Source organism: Beta vulgaris, chromosome 7 (assembly GCF_026745355.1).
Source record: "Beta vulgaris subsp. vulgaris cultivar EL10 chromosome 7, EL10.2, whole genome shotgun sequence".
Taxonomy (NCBI): Eukaryota; Viridiplantae; Streptophyta; class Magnoliopsida; order Caryophyllales; family Amaranthaceae; genus Beta; species Beta vulgaris.
Genome location: NC_079208.1, coordinates 1,949,452 through 1,964,584, shown reverse-complemented (window position 1 = coordinate 1,964,584; position 15,133 = coordinate 1,949,452). Strand labels below are relative to the sequence as shown.

General features: G+C 34.1%; 1 protein-coding gene across 2 annotated transcripts; it reads right to left on the bottom strand.

Annotated features, from left to right (window-relative positions):
* Positions 1–3,803: 3,803 nt before the first annotated feature.
* On the bottom strand, positions 3,804–11,077 carry LOC104898234 (solute carrier family 40 member 2-like). Of its 2 annotated transcripts, XM_048647976.2 has the most exons (8): positions 10,415–11,067; positions 7,245–7,395; positions 6,846–7,033; positions 5,803–6,270; positions 5,273–5,444; positions 4,956–5,093; positions 4,680–4,790; positions 3,804–4,173 (listed from the first exon to the last, which is right to left on the bottom strand). In XM_048647976.2, exons 1-8 carry the CDS (start codon positions 10,537–10,539, stop codon positions 4,024–4,026), a joined length of 1,503 nt encoding a protein of 500 aa, XP_048503933.1. In that variant the 5' UTR covers positions 10,540–11,067; the 3' UTR covers positions 3,804–4,023. The 2 variants fall into 2 exon arrangements, 1 of the variants encoding a protein (XP_048503933.1); XR_007276207.2 differs by lacking the exon at positions 3,804–4,173 and having other exon boundaries at positions 4,956–5,134; positions 10,415–11,077.
* Between the last annotated feature and the right edge of the window lie 4,056 nt (positions 11,078–15,133).

Below are 15,133 nucleotides of genomic sequence, written 5' to 3'. Positions count from 1 at the left end.
AATCCCAGGAAGTTAATTTCGTTCAAGGACCTTGGGATTTCCCATCTAGCAGATATTGGTGTCTGCTAGTTGCGACGCAGCAGTCTATTTTCGAAGATCGTCTGAATTTCATCTCTCAACATGTTTCCTTTCCTATCATGTCTTCTTCAGCAAGACATCAACCCAACCTCACCTATCATCGCTCACGACAAGTTTTAATTGGATCAGATATGTAATAGTTAGTTTGAGTTTGGTAGCGTATGTAAGAGCATATGTGGCTCCTTTAGAATTTGTTTGCTTTGTTTTCTGTTTGTTTGTATTAGCTTTAGCCTGTACTTTCTTTTTCAATTAATGTACGTTTTCCCGATGTCAAAAAAAAAAAAAAAAAAAAAAAACTTTTGCGGTTTGCCCTACTAGTTGAGGAACAGACGATATATATATAACCCGAAATCAAGATATCAAGGTTGGACTTGTCAATCGATTCATACCGCCATACAGGGGTCGTAGTTGCGGGTGTGCAAAGAGCCCCTTCGTACAGGGCTCCAATCCAAAAAAATTTGGTTTTATTTGAAAGGGCCCAATTTAAAACATATCATGCATTGTATAAACGGCAAGCTCCTGGATTCATAACACTTCGAATTAAATCTGTACTTTCTGTTACTTTAATACTATAACCTTAATTCTAATTAAATCGCTAATTCTAATTGCAGTAAGTTACTTTATTACGTTAGTATAGTCAATATTTCCTTTTATGTGTTACTTTAATATAAAATTTTAAATATAGTATAAATGGATCTTATTTTAAATTACTTGTTGAACACTGTACAAAAATTATAATACTATGAACTATATATATTAAAAGTTATAATCAATTTAGGGCATGTTTTCCCCAAATTATTTTCAGTTCAGTTCAGCTCAGCTCCAATCAGTTCAGTTCAGTTCAGTTCAGCTTCAATCAGTTCAGTTCAGTTCAGTTCAGCTCCATTCTTTTATAACCACTGTGTTAAATATTATTATTATGTTGGTATAATTTATTTTACTAATTACTCTTATTATTATTATTATTTATTTTTATATCATTACTATTAAGTATTATTATTATTGTTGTTGTTGTTGTTGTTGTTGTTTCTATATATTATTTTGTTTATTATAGCTTTACTCATTATTATTACTATTATTATTAGGAGGAACATGGTTTAGGTCAAAGCACAAATAAACCCACGTTTTTAAGCCCATAAACCAATCAAATCGCGTCAAGACGGTTTATGATGTAATTTTCGCGGTCCAACCCAATCATTATTTTTATTACTAAATATTATTATATTATTAAATATAATTATTAAAATAGTAATATTAATTTAATTCTTAGATATATATTATTGTTATTATATATCATCATCAAGTATTAATATATTAGTACAAATAATATAAAATAATTATTATTAATTGTCATTAATTATTATTATTATTATTTTATGATTATTAATATTATTTATTTATAATTATCATTTAAAAATATCCAAAATACTATTATTATTATTCATTATTATTACTTATCATTATAATTATTATTTAATATTCAAATTATCATTGTATTTAAATATTATTTATATATTTATTACATTCAATTTAATTCAATTGAATTCAGTTCAATTCAGTTCAGTACAGTTCAGTTCAGCTGTTTATGCCAAAGAGAACATGCCCTTACTATATTTAAGTTTATCATTGTGAAGTTGTGAACCCAACTCTATTTATTCTTATCCTAAACTCTATTTGTATTTTAATCAGTTTAGAACTCTATTTATATTCGAAAATAATAATATGACATGATACTTAATGAGCGCAACAAATGGCGTCCAATGAGGACACCAAATGTCGTGACCTTGTGAGCTGGCTTTTGTACTCTGCTTTATATTAGTTATATGATAATAGAGATTGGAAGGCATTAAATTAATTTTCAAGGCTAAAGCTTTTTTTCAATTATTATTAGTAGATTGATTTGGGTTTTAGTTAAAAAAAATGGTACCGTGCATTACATGGTTGTTGTTTTCTCCCCTCTAGGAAAAAGTCGATCCTAGAGGGTTTGTTTGCTTTTAGGGTTCTACGCAACACAACTGAACCTTGCTTAATTAATAAAAAAATAAAAAGATATACTTTTTTCTTAAAACAAAAGATTTGAATTGGAAAATGATATACATAGCCCTAATAGCCCTTAGGGATATGTATAAGGTGCTTAAAAAGAAAATAAAATATTAAATCAAGCATTTATTACCTCAATTGATGTGAAAATGTGTCTTGAATTCTTAAACCGTTTCCATTTCAAAAAATGTATTTAATGCTTATATGTAACCTAAGGGCTACATATAACATTACCCTTGAATTTAATACTTTACCTTATTATAAATTGAGAATCATATAACTAGAAGCAAGAGCTAGCTTGTATTCAAAAGCATAATCCAACACTTGGTCAAATCTAGAAAGAACAAATATACTCCCTTTATTATGAAATAAATGACTTGTCTCTATTATGAGAGAAACGTTACATTTATTTGGAAATGGAGAAGACATCATAACCATAGTGACATTTATAACTAAATTAGATATATCTAGAGCTGTAAAAAAATGACCTGATCTGATAACCCGACATGAACCTGTAATGACCTGTAACTGACTTGCACCTGAAATTTTGGCAAAACAGGTCACCTGAAACCCGACTTGTACCCAAACTGATAATAACTGATACATGCTCTTGACCCGATACTCTATGACCTGAACATGAACCGATACCCGCCCAAAAAGACCGATAACTGAAATGACCCGACCTGACAACGATATGAACCCGATTCGCAACCTGACCCGATTAGGACCTGAAACTGATTATAACTCGACGTAACTTGTCATTAACCCGACCTGTTGCGACCCGTAACCTGATTTTACTAGAAATGTTGTGACCCGGTACATTATTTTACTTGACTTGGTTCTAAATGTTACCCGATTTTAACTGATTTGTTGATTGTTGATAACTCGACTTGTCATTGATTTCACGACATAGTAATATAACTCATAAACTAACACTACTATAAAAAGGCATATAACTAGATGAACTATTCAAGCATTGATTTTCAATGAAATCTTAAATAATGATACAAATTCGAATCAACACCACAAAAACTTTATGACATGTTCCGTACTTGAAGCGACCCGAAAGTGTCCTGAAACCAAGTATGGTATAACCCGATAACTACTAACCTGAACCCGACTTGTACCTGACCCAAACCGCTATTGTCCTCACCTGATAAGTATCCGACCCATGCATGACCTGAACCTGAAAGCACCTGCTACAAATCTGCTATAAACCCGACCCGACACCACATAATCACGAAAGATGACATGTCTCGAAATTGACCGAGCCGAACCCGAAAGAAGAAATGAACAGAGACAAACCTGATCAAATTATGATCGTTCCCGACCTGCACCCGACCTGTTTGATTTAATGACCTGACACGACCTGACCGAACATGACCCGAAACCTGAGATGACCCGACCTGAAGCCGATTCGAGTAACTGAATTGACAGCTCTATATATATCACATGCATTATGCATATTGTTAGACATAACACGACAATAGTATGCCCCCTATTAAAAATGAATCAGGGATGCGGTCCCTTACTGTTGGAAATTGGAATGTATTTAACAAATGAAAATTTAGATATCACTCTCTTCTTTATTTGATACTCTCAACTCTCAAGTCATAACATGCTTTGCAAATTGCTATTTTCCAACAATTGAATGATCCGATATTGGACCATTTACAAGGTCAAACTAGAAAATGAAATCTATATATGCTATAAGTAGAGCCAACAATTTGGGTAAGCAAGTTGTGTTCGTATTGGTTTTGGGTATATATCTTGAAAATAAATCCAAATCTACATAAATATAGGATAATTATATGATATGACAAATTAATCTATATAGATCGTATTCAGGTTGACTTTGTGTTTCTCTCGTATCGTCATGTCAATGTCATGTTAGAGTTGCTCTAGTTAAGAGGATGATCCGAAAAATCTCCTAGTTAATCCATACAACTTCTCAAAATGAAACAGGTGCTTCCGTACTCGCCATATATGCATTGTGTACAGTATTGCACCCAATGTTACTATTGCAAAGGATATCAATATCAGCTCCCAAAAGTGCTGCAAAACAAGGCAATAATCATAACAAAGTCAATTTTAGTACTCTGTCTAAAAAAGTGCAATATCATGTTAAGACTAGAGAGCATAAGAAATGAGGCTTTCCAAAGTGGTAGTGTTCGGTATGCATAGGACCCCAACAAAAAATTCGCAACGTAGACGATAAGATTGTAACTAAGCTTTAGACCTATGCAAATTGAGAAATTATACTTTTTTAGACATATACAGGAAAATTGTTTTCATATGGTAAGTTATGGGGAAGCACCATTGAGCCTTGGAGTACTAGAGGCGGAGGCGCAGAGAAAGGGAAAGGGGTTCAAAGGCAATTTCCTTGACTACAGCTACGCGTATGGTGGAATTGGACACAGAAGAAAACTCAGATGCTATCAACAATTAATGGCCAAGTCAAATAGAACTAGTACATAAGAAGGTGAACTCTATCTTCGACTTAGTTTGAATATTTTCGAGTTTGATAAGAGTTTTTAAGAGAAGAATGAGATCATGCTCACCTCTGGATTAGGGACAATTACTCCCATGACATAACCCAACAAATCCATGGTAGATTGGATGGAATTCTGGACTTCTCCTACGATACAGCGATCAGAGTCCGGTACTTGATCCTACATCCAACAAAAAGTAGTGCACATTACGCTATTGTAAGCTTAAGTAAAAAAGCAGAGTGTTAATGCATGATCCAAAAAAAAGCATAGAACAGGTAAAATCTGAAGTGACTACTGCTTCTCCCTTTAAAAAGAAAAAGTTTGTTGCTAGAAATTTTCTTTTACCTGCATTTGTTGGATAACAGCCAAATCGAACATCCATAATCCAAGCCGGGAGGCTGCAACGCCACCCATTAACATGTATGAGGATGACATGCCATCTTTGACCCATATAGAACCAACACATAGAAGGAGGAATGACCACTGCACGAAGAAACACAAACAATCGAGTGCACATTATCATGCTATTAAAACAATATGGTAAGTGAAATGATTTAACATGATCCACAGATCTTGTGGATCCAAATAGATTAATGGAATATTGGGCATGTCAATTGGCAGAAAGTGTTGTTGATACCATAGAGCCGGTAGAGTTATTATACCTGAGACCAGATGGACCAAAGTCCAGTTCTAAGAGTTGAAAGTCGAGACTCTAAGATTGGATAGGTGAAAGTCGCTGTTATTCCAACAATAGCGCTTATGCCTCGGGCTATACCTATCACATATGCAGGTATGCCTTGCCATTCCAAGGAAGCAGTCATCAAAGAGCCAAAGCTGCATGAAAACCAACATCAAATATGTCATTCTTTCTTCTCTTTTATCTTATGAAAAAGGCTAAATAGCAAATTGTCTTTACTAAACAATAGAAAAAAAGGGGAAATTGTCAATTGCACGGGTGCACCCCATCCCCCTTTTATCTCCTTTGTTCGGTAGCAAACAGTTTGTTATTTAGCCCTACTCTTCTTTTATTCCTGTCAAGTATAACTCAGAAAGATTCTTCACTTCATAAAAACTAAGACTCTAGGAATCATGGCAGCAATACAGGGTTTAACCTTTAAAGTTTAGACAAATACTTCTTTTTTCTTCATTTAGTAAGCAAAGTGACCATAGAAACTTCTTTAGTTCTTTTTACCTAAGAACAGTAAAATACAGCAATGCCAGGGCTAGTCCTGGAAGCACCACTTCTTGGTTTAAGTAGACTTTCCAAGCACCGAAACAAGGAAATATCGGTAAACATCCTAATTTTTGACTTCCAGCTGAAGAATTGTTGCTTCTGTCCTCAAAAGGCAAGCTGGCATTTTGCTCAGTAACAAATGTGCTCGGTTCATGTTCATGAGAAGAGATCTCCTTTCTTTTAATATCTTTCATACGTAAAGCTGGAACACCTCTATATACGGAGCTAAGTAGCCAGTATTGAAGACAAACAGAGATGATATTCCAAACAGCCAAAAATATAGCTGAGGCTGTCAATGACACAAAGCTTATAAGAAAACCAGAAACCACCGGTGCACCTAATTTGCACACCAAGTCAATTCTTCTAAGAACTGAATTCAGCTTTGTTAACACTCCGGAAGGCTGGTCTTCTGAAATTACAACCACCCTGCATTTATATTTTGATAAATTTCTATTTGTAGGAGATGTTCAAGAAGAGCAATCTTAATAAAAAAAGGAAAACATATTTTCTTTTGAACCCAAATCTTTAGTCCCAAATTTTTTGTACATTTATGTGGCACCTTTTCTTATTAGTTGACCATAATATAAATTAGATTGTTAGTTATAAAATGGTGGATCATACAGATAAATTGATCATAACAAACAATAAACGAAAGCAGTGGTTTCTTTTGCAAGTAGTATTAATTTTTGCCTAAGCGATGATGATCTTTCTTTCATATCGAAAGCAGTGTGATGACCTTTCTGCTTTCATATCGATTTGTGTCGCTTAGGCAAAAATTAATACTACCTATGAAAGAAAGGTCATTACAAAATTATCATCATGTTAGAAGATTATAATTTTTTTTTCTTTTCCTTTTGAAGTGGTGCTGTGCAATGGATTATGATGTTTGTTAAATTGCAATTTGGTGATTTTAAGAGAATCATAAATATACCACTCTTACTAAGCTAGCTAACAACAAGAGATGTGCACTCTTTTTCTTTCTGAAAGTAAAATCTGTTCACCATTCTCTTTCAATTAAGATGGTTCCTGCAAGTGTTGAGAGCACTGCAACAGCTCCTGAGAGATAAGTTACCAGAACGAGTGCTGCAAACATGATACTCGTTAAACCCGAGTAGACCAGTAGAATGATTACTGTAATTCCAGCAACTACAAATGATAGATTCTGTGACACTGTCCAGAGTTGAAGAACCTGTAAGCAGAAAACCAAGATTCACATTTATTTCTGGACTATGGATGAATAATTTGCACTAAAGCTTTTCATAGCAACTATGTTAAATTTTCACAAAGAACTCATAGCCAAATTTTTCATGTTCAAATAGGAAGTTATTTTTTCCACAATTGAAATTCATGTCTCTGATTAAGCAATGAGCACAAATAAGATGAGTCCAAGACCAACGAACCTTGACATATGTCAGCGTGCTCACCCATTGCCCAATAATAGGTCCAAAAAGCGCAACGGAAGCTGATTCTACAACTCCATATAGAGCAGTAAGGAGCAATGAGTCTGGCCATATGTGAATCATGTATAAAGCTACAGAAAATTCCCACATTCTGCAGATAAAGTTCACCAATAATTGTTCGGAAGCGTGGAGCTTAAAAGTAACAGTTATTAATACCAAATAAGCAAATGATCCAGATCAGAAACTAAGACTACGGTGGGTAAATGGCTAATGTAATTAACAATCACAGTTTTACCATTGACAAACGGCTTGAGTCAGTTTCCATTTATCTTAAACTGATGCTCTCGACAAATGCGAAATCAGTAGTAAGAGAAGTTTACAGACTACAGTGCTTTCCTGGCGAAATTGATGAACTCTGGTGTCTGTCCTACTAACATGATGATACTTTTGTAATGACCTTTCTTTCATAGTTAGTATTAATTTTCATTGGAAAAAAAAAAAGACTATGAAGTATAACCCAGCAGATTCCTGCCAACATCCATGTCAAATACTTCCTCTTTTTGTAAATAAATGCAACTTCTACACTATTCAGATACTAATTTTAATGAAAAAATTTCTTTTAATAACTAAATGTAATTCTATAAAAATGTTGTTGGATTAGTCTCGACTAGAGATGACCAACCTGCCTAGTTGGGCTGTGTGGGTCGGGCCTGCGAAAAAGCCTGATCCAACCCAACTCGAACTGTAAAATTAGTGGGGTGGGCCATGGGCCAGATTTTTTGAGTCCAATCCACGAAAGGCCGTCTAAAACCGCCCAACTCGGGCTATGTTTAGTTCACCTGAAATTTTCTGATCTGAACTTATCTGATCTGATCTGAACTTATTTTTTCTGATCTGATCTGATCTGAACTTATTTTTTCTGATTACAAGATCTTATCTTTTAGATTATGCTCAATATATAAGAAAAAAATATAGTCATGTGGGGTCTTGTTTGATTCGTCTCAATGAGTAATTTATTAATATTCAATTATTATAATTTTTACTAATATGTAATGAAAGATATAATGATTTTTAAATATAAGCATTAGGGGTGTAAGTTCGGTTTTTGGTTTGCTTTTAGGTCAAAACCAAACCAAACCGAAATAAATTCGGTTTTGAAATTTCCAAACCAAATCCAAACCGAAATTCGACTCAATCCAAACCAAACCAAACCAAAATATGAAACCAAAAACCAAACCAAACCGGATTTTTTTATCTTTCAAAATCTAAACCAAAACAAACCAATTTTTTTTCATATTCCAAAATCCAAACCAAACCGAAATGAAATTAAATCAAACCAAGATAAAAACCAAACCGAATTTAAACCAAACTTTCTGATAATTTGTATTTTAAGTGACAATATTTTTGTATTTTCGTAATTAATATTAAAAAAAAGAAACACAAAAAAATATATAGACAACATTCGTATGTTAAGTGACAATAATTCGGTTTTTTCGGTTTTCCAAAACCAAAACCAATCCAAACCGAAAAACCGAAAAAATAATTTTTTTGAATCCAAACCAAACCGAATTTCCAAAAAAACCAAACCAAATTACTAATTCGGTTTGGTTTGGTTTGGTTTTCGGTTTTTAACCAAATAACTTACACCCCTAATAAGCATGATCTGAACTGATCTGATCTGAACTTATTTTTTCTGATCTGATCTGATTAGATCTGAAATAAGCAAAAATAAGGTGAACTGAACATAGCCTCGGTCCACGAAAACGGTCTAGCCCAACCCATGAGCTGGACCGGACCAGCCCAGCCCAAGTAACTATTCAACCAAATTGCGTATATTTTAATCAAATTATATATATTTGAATCAAATTGCATACTCCCTCTGTTTTTTTTAGATGTAACATATTGACTTTGGGCACTATTCATCCAATACACTTTGTCCACTAATTATTATTTATACATAAGAAAAAATATAGTCATGTGGGATCTTGTTTGATTCGTCACGGTATACACTTTCCAAATATATATTTTTTATAATTTTTACTTTTATACAATTGGAAATATTATCGGTCAAAGTTGTGCTTCGTCAAATGTGAAAAGTCCAATGTTACATCTAAAAAAACGGAGGGAGTATATTATAATTCAATCAAATGCAAAAATAATGAAATTATTCATTAATATTAATAATTGTATATATTTCAATTAATTTTAAAGGTTTTATGCAACAATAATAAATGATTCGAATGATAAAATAATTTTGAAAAAAAAAATCTCATGTCAGCCCGCTAGGCCCTCAAACCGTACAAACGGTAACAAATCAGTATGGGCCAAGATTTTTCAGCCCGTGGACCATCCCGTCCAAACCATGAATTTCACAGTCCGGTCATGGGCCGTGAAATCTCAACCCGACCCACTACAAATGATAGAGTATGTGATTCAACGAATCTCCCTAATTTTCGCTCAAAATTCTCACCAATCCCATCCATTAAAACATTTCTCCAACTAAGGCCTTGTTTGGTTGACAAAACAAATCATGGGAAGTGCAAATTCCTAGGAAGTAGAAGTATATGAAATTGTTTGGTTGGCAAAACCATGGGAATTTGCACTTCCTAGGAAGTTCTACTTCCTCCAAAATGGAGGAAGTTACTTATCTAGGTCCCCTAGGTAAGTAGAGCTTTCATAGGAAGTTCTACTTCCCATTATCAATCAAACACAATTTTACACTTCCTAGGAATTTCAAATATATGGAAAAAATAACTTCCTAAGAAGTATGACTTCCTATATACCAAACAAGGCCTAAAATACAACGGAAATTGATACATCTACCTACCGAATAGACCATCTGCTAAAAATAGACAACTAGATAATAATTAACTCTCCTGAGTTATCCTCCACTAATTATTAATGTCATTAATGTCTATCTCGTGGATTACTCTAAATATACTTGTCCCACCCACTCATTCACCCATATCTATCATTTTGAAGCTAACTAGAAAATTCGACACAATCAATGAGATGATAATCTAAATCCCAAAACTCAAATCATAACATAATAAGATGAAACAAAATTGACAACATATAAAGATAGAGGATAATTATGCTTAATCAGAATTTACAACAGAAAAAACCAACAACTTCATGATAAAAACTGAAGAAAGAGAAGAAAAAAAAACCTGGCACTCCATCTTGATAAAAAGTGAGCAACATACAAACAACTGATAAGTGAAGTTGACAACGTCTCAATTTCTGGGTCAATCAAAGGTTGTCTTACTTCTGCTTCTAGCTCAACATCACCCATTTTTTTTCTGGGTAACTAAATTTATGATTTTCTCTTTCTTCTTCACTAATTAACTACTTCTAAATTTGGGTTTTTGAAGATAATTAGCTCAGTTAATGCCGTTTATTTAAAGTGGGTTGTGCTAGATTTTGTCATTTTTTTTGTTTTGATACGATGCTGATATATGTTGTTTTTCTTATGTTGATATATGTTGTTAAGTAGCAATGGTGACATTTGTTTCCTCAAAATGATGACATTTTATACAATTAAAAACTATATCTTTATTTATGGTTGACCTTAAAAATGATAATTAGCTGTTGTTTTGCATTTGGCATCTCTGATGAGGAAGCAATTGGAGTAAGTAGACTAATCAGGTGGAATTTAGAATACCATTTCTTGTTTGTGGAATTTATTTTTTGTTTAAAGATGAAGGTTATAATAAAAACTAGCCTTGGCGATAAGTATTGTTGTTAAAATCCCGATCCGGATCTTACGATTCTACGATTTTACGATCCTGCAGGACCTCACCGATCTCGATCCTACGTAGGATCTTAATTTTGTAGGATCTTTCGATCCTGCCCAACCACAAAAAATCACATGGTAGGATCTTAACACGATTCTATGATCATACGACTCTACGATCCGATCCTACCGTATAAAAATAATAAAGTAATTTCACATATTATATTTCTCCTATTATATTTTGGTTGCATGTTACTTCAATCTTATTTTTTTTATTTTTTATTTTTTAATAAGGAAAAGAAAACTTAGGCAAACCCCTTTAATCCGGAGGCCAACCTAAAACATCCTTACGGATGATAAGGGAAAAATCCAATTCATAAGGGGGGAAAGAAAGAACCAAAGACGAACACTGATGACCCTTGCTAGCCATAAAGTCTGCCGCACGATTAGCTTCCCTGAAAATATGCATAATTTGAACAGAAGAAAACTGATCGAGGTCTCGAGCAGCATCCCCAATGATGTTCGCTATTTCCCAAGGAATGCTCCAAACCTTCTTGATTGAGTTAATAACAGCTAAATTATCACCTTCAATGACAACCTTGGACACTCCAATAGCAAGCGCAGCTCGCACACCTTCTCTAAGACCCCGAGCCTCCGCTTGAAGAATAGAGGTAGACCTTCCAAGAGCTAAGGCACCACTAAGAATAGCATCCCCACTATCATCACGAACCACAAAACCACAAGAAGCATGGCCATCCTTCAACTTAGAACCATCAAAATTTATCTTATGAAACCCCGAAGGAGGGAGAGCCCAACAGAGAGCAGCACCCTGGCGGCGCTGCAAAGGCTGCCTGGGACCAGACCTAGCAGCAGAAGGAAGGAAAAGAGGGAGGGAGGCATCCACTTTCAGCCAATTAAGAGAAAACTTGCTAATTATAGCTGCTGCAGAAAGAGCTGAGGAAGCAGAATCCCTAAACACTATTTGATTACGAAAAAACCACACAAACCACCAACCAATGGCGAACAGATTGAAATCGTCAGAGGAGAGGGAGGTGGATAACTGGTTTATAACTTGGGCAAAGGGAAGATGCAAAGAAGAGGATACATCAGGGAATAACGGCCACTAATAATCTTGATGAAGAATACCAAAAACATCCATGGCAAAGGGGCATTGAAAGCACAAATGGTTAATAGTTTCGGAATGATAGTTACAAAAAGGACACTTTTCCGGGAGGAAAATATGGCTACGTTCCAACCGGGCTTTAGAAGGAAGACCATCATTACAAGCCTTCCACAAGAAATTTTTGATTTTCGGAGTAACCGAGAGCTTCCAAATCTAGTCATAGTCAACCTTAGGAAGAGAAGGAGAGGCGAGCCCCTGAGCCAAAAGAGCACCAGATTTAACAGAAATAAACTCACCATTCGCTGTTAACCCCGAATAAAGAGAATCCTTTTGGGGATACAACGGGATAAAAAAAGAGCAAATATGGTCAACTAAATGAGGGGGAAGGAAAGACGCCAACTTGGGCCTATCCCACGATCTATCAGGCAAGAAAAACTGACAAACCAAGGCAGACGAGTATTCCTCGGGGGGGGGGGACTAGAAAAGAAGAAAGAGGTCTTTGGAAAAGCCAGTTGTCATGCCAAAATCTTATATGAGACCCATCCCCAATTTGCCACCGAAGACCTTGGCAAAATTGGTCCCTGAGTCGCATGAGGTTCTTCCATTGCCAAGACGCCACACTCAATCTTATAGTATTGAAAAACTATCATCATTTGCTAATTAAAAAATTCATTATTAATATGTGTACATTTTTAACATGAGGTTCTCACCATATTTTAGTATAATTATCTCTATTTTACCAAATTGTAGGATCTTACGATCCTACGATCCGATCCCATCGATTCGATTCTACCAACCCCTACGATCCAAAGTAGGATCCCCATCCTGATAACATTGGCGATAAGTGAAAATTCTATTGTGCTCCGGGAGCACGGTGTACACCATGCACCTAGTAAATTTGTTCCATTTTCGATAAGTAAATGTTCAATTTCAGCAAATGTTCATTTTAAGAATATTTTTCAGCAAAAACATATGTTCTAGTTTTCGTAAAAATTATTCTATTTTCAATAAACTAATGTTCTATTTCAACAAATGTTCGTTTTGAGCTTATTTTTCAGCAAAAAATTATGTTCTATATTTTGTGAATATGTTTTATTTTCGATAAGCAAATGTTCAATTTTAAAAAATGTTCTTTTAAAACTTATTTTCCACCAAAAATTATGCTCTATTTTCACTAAAAATAAGTTCTATATTTGATAAGTATATGTTCTATTTAAATAATTGAATTCTAGTAATGTTCCACTTCAACCAAAAATGTCCATTATTTTCGTGTTTGGATTCTGGTAATATTCCACTTTAACAGTAAAATATTCTTTTTCATAAATGAATTCTTGTAATGTTCCATTTCAACAATAAAATATTCGTTTTCGTAAATGAATTTTGTAATGTTCCACTTCAACAGTAAAATGTTCGTTTTCGTTTTCGTAAATGTTCGTTTTCCTATTCGTAGATGTTCTATTTTGTATTCTGGGAGCACAGTTCTCATTGTGCTCCCGGGAGCACAATGCACGCATTAGGCGATAAGGGTGGTTCTTGCCCCCATGTAATTAGGACGATAGAATAGGGCCCACAAGATATAAAGGCTCTAAAATGCAGTTATTTAATTGTTTCAAGAAAAGGCAAAACAAAAACATAATGAAAAGACCCACAAGATACTACCCATTAGCTAGTTGTAGATACAAATTATTTTTTTTGAACTACAAATGAAGGGCCCAATTCAAAAAAGTTTACGGTGCCCGCATTATATTTACCCATATTTACCCTGCCCTTGCGAGTTGGCAAACTTTTCTCAAATGCAGTGGTCAAAGTTTATCTTGCATTGCGAGTGTTGTAAATATTATGAATGACAAGTAAAGAAATACAACTAATTTGATAAAGTAATTTTATGGTGTAAATTCAATTGATGAGTAATTAATTGAATCTTAACTAAGCCGGATAAACCTACAAAAGGTTTTCAGTCTCAATTTCGTAGAGCAGTTATGTGTTCTTCATACCAATCTAAAATATATATATTGTATCTCAATTGTCTTCTGCATCTGAAGTTAGTATCATGGTATATGTTTTGAATAGTCAATGTTGCATCCTTTAGTAGACATATTGGTGTTTCTAAAATGAGGTTGAGGTGAGGAGTAGTGGCATGAGTTCCCAACTCGTATCTCTGAGGCTTATGGATCAAATCTCATGTGACTTATAAATGTGGTAATCTCATAAATGAGTAAAACGAGGTTAAAAAAAAGTAATAATTCGTTGTTTTGACGCTTAGTATTTGCTGAATTGGAGGAGATGAGAAATTGAGGAAATAATACAACCTTATATCAAAATTAGAAACTAAAAAATTAATTATTCATGTTTTCAGGTTAGAAAAGTCAAAATATTATTCAATTGATACTTATCAATCGGTCTATGAAAATTAGAGTTTATTTGTTGTAGTAACAGATATCAAGATAAGGAGGATAAAGAGGATAGACGAGGTAAGGAGGAGAAGGAGCGTGAAAGCACGTTCTATTTGTTTATTTAGAAAGGAAAGATAAGGTAGTCGTGATATAATGTAGAATTACGGGGTCTAGCAAGCAGAGTAAAATTTATTGCGGGGAAAAGAACAAACATTTTTCAAATAAAGAATCAAATAAAAATAGGAAGATCTTTTGAAAAGGAAATCAAATGAAAAGTAAGGGCGTCTTTTGAAAACTTATTACTTTGTGAGCATACAAGCCCATGTGGTTACCAAAAAACCAAAAAAACCAAAAAACTACTATAAAAAGAAGTGGGACCATTATTTCCAAACACCCCAAAACAAAAGTGGGACAATTAAAAGATGAGGGAGTAAATTTTATTTAGCTTAATTGGTAATTTTTTAGGTGTGATATACAAAACCTGGGATCAAATACTGTCTATATAATGTGATTAGTCGCTTTTCGGCTAAGACTACTGAAAAGAAAGAAAATGGATATGCAAAATTGTTATCATTGGAAAAGTTATATGAAGGAAATGGAAGATAAATTCCTAAGGAATTTCTCCCAAGAGGGAACA

Coding starts and splice junctions, on each gene's coding strand:
- LOC104898234 (XM_048647976.2), bottom strand. CDS start 10,539: ATGGGTGATGTTGAGCTAGAAGCAGAAGTAAGACAACCTTTGATTGAC. Junction 5,445..5,802: donor CTGTATTTTACTGTTCTTAG/GTAAAAAGAACT, acceptor GTTTTCATGCAG/CTTTGGCTCTTTGATGACTG. Junction 5,094..5,272: donor TTTGGTCCATCTGGTCTCAG/GTATAATAACTC, acceptor TTCTTCGTGCAG/TGGTCATTCCTCCTTCTATG.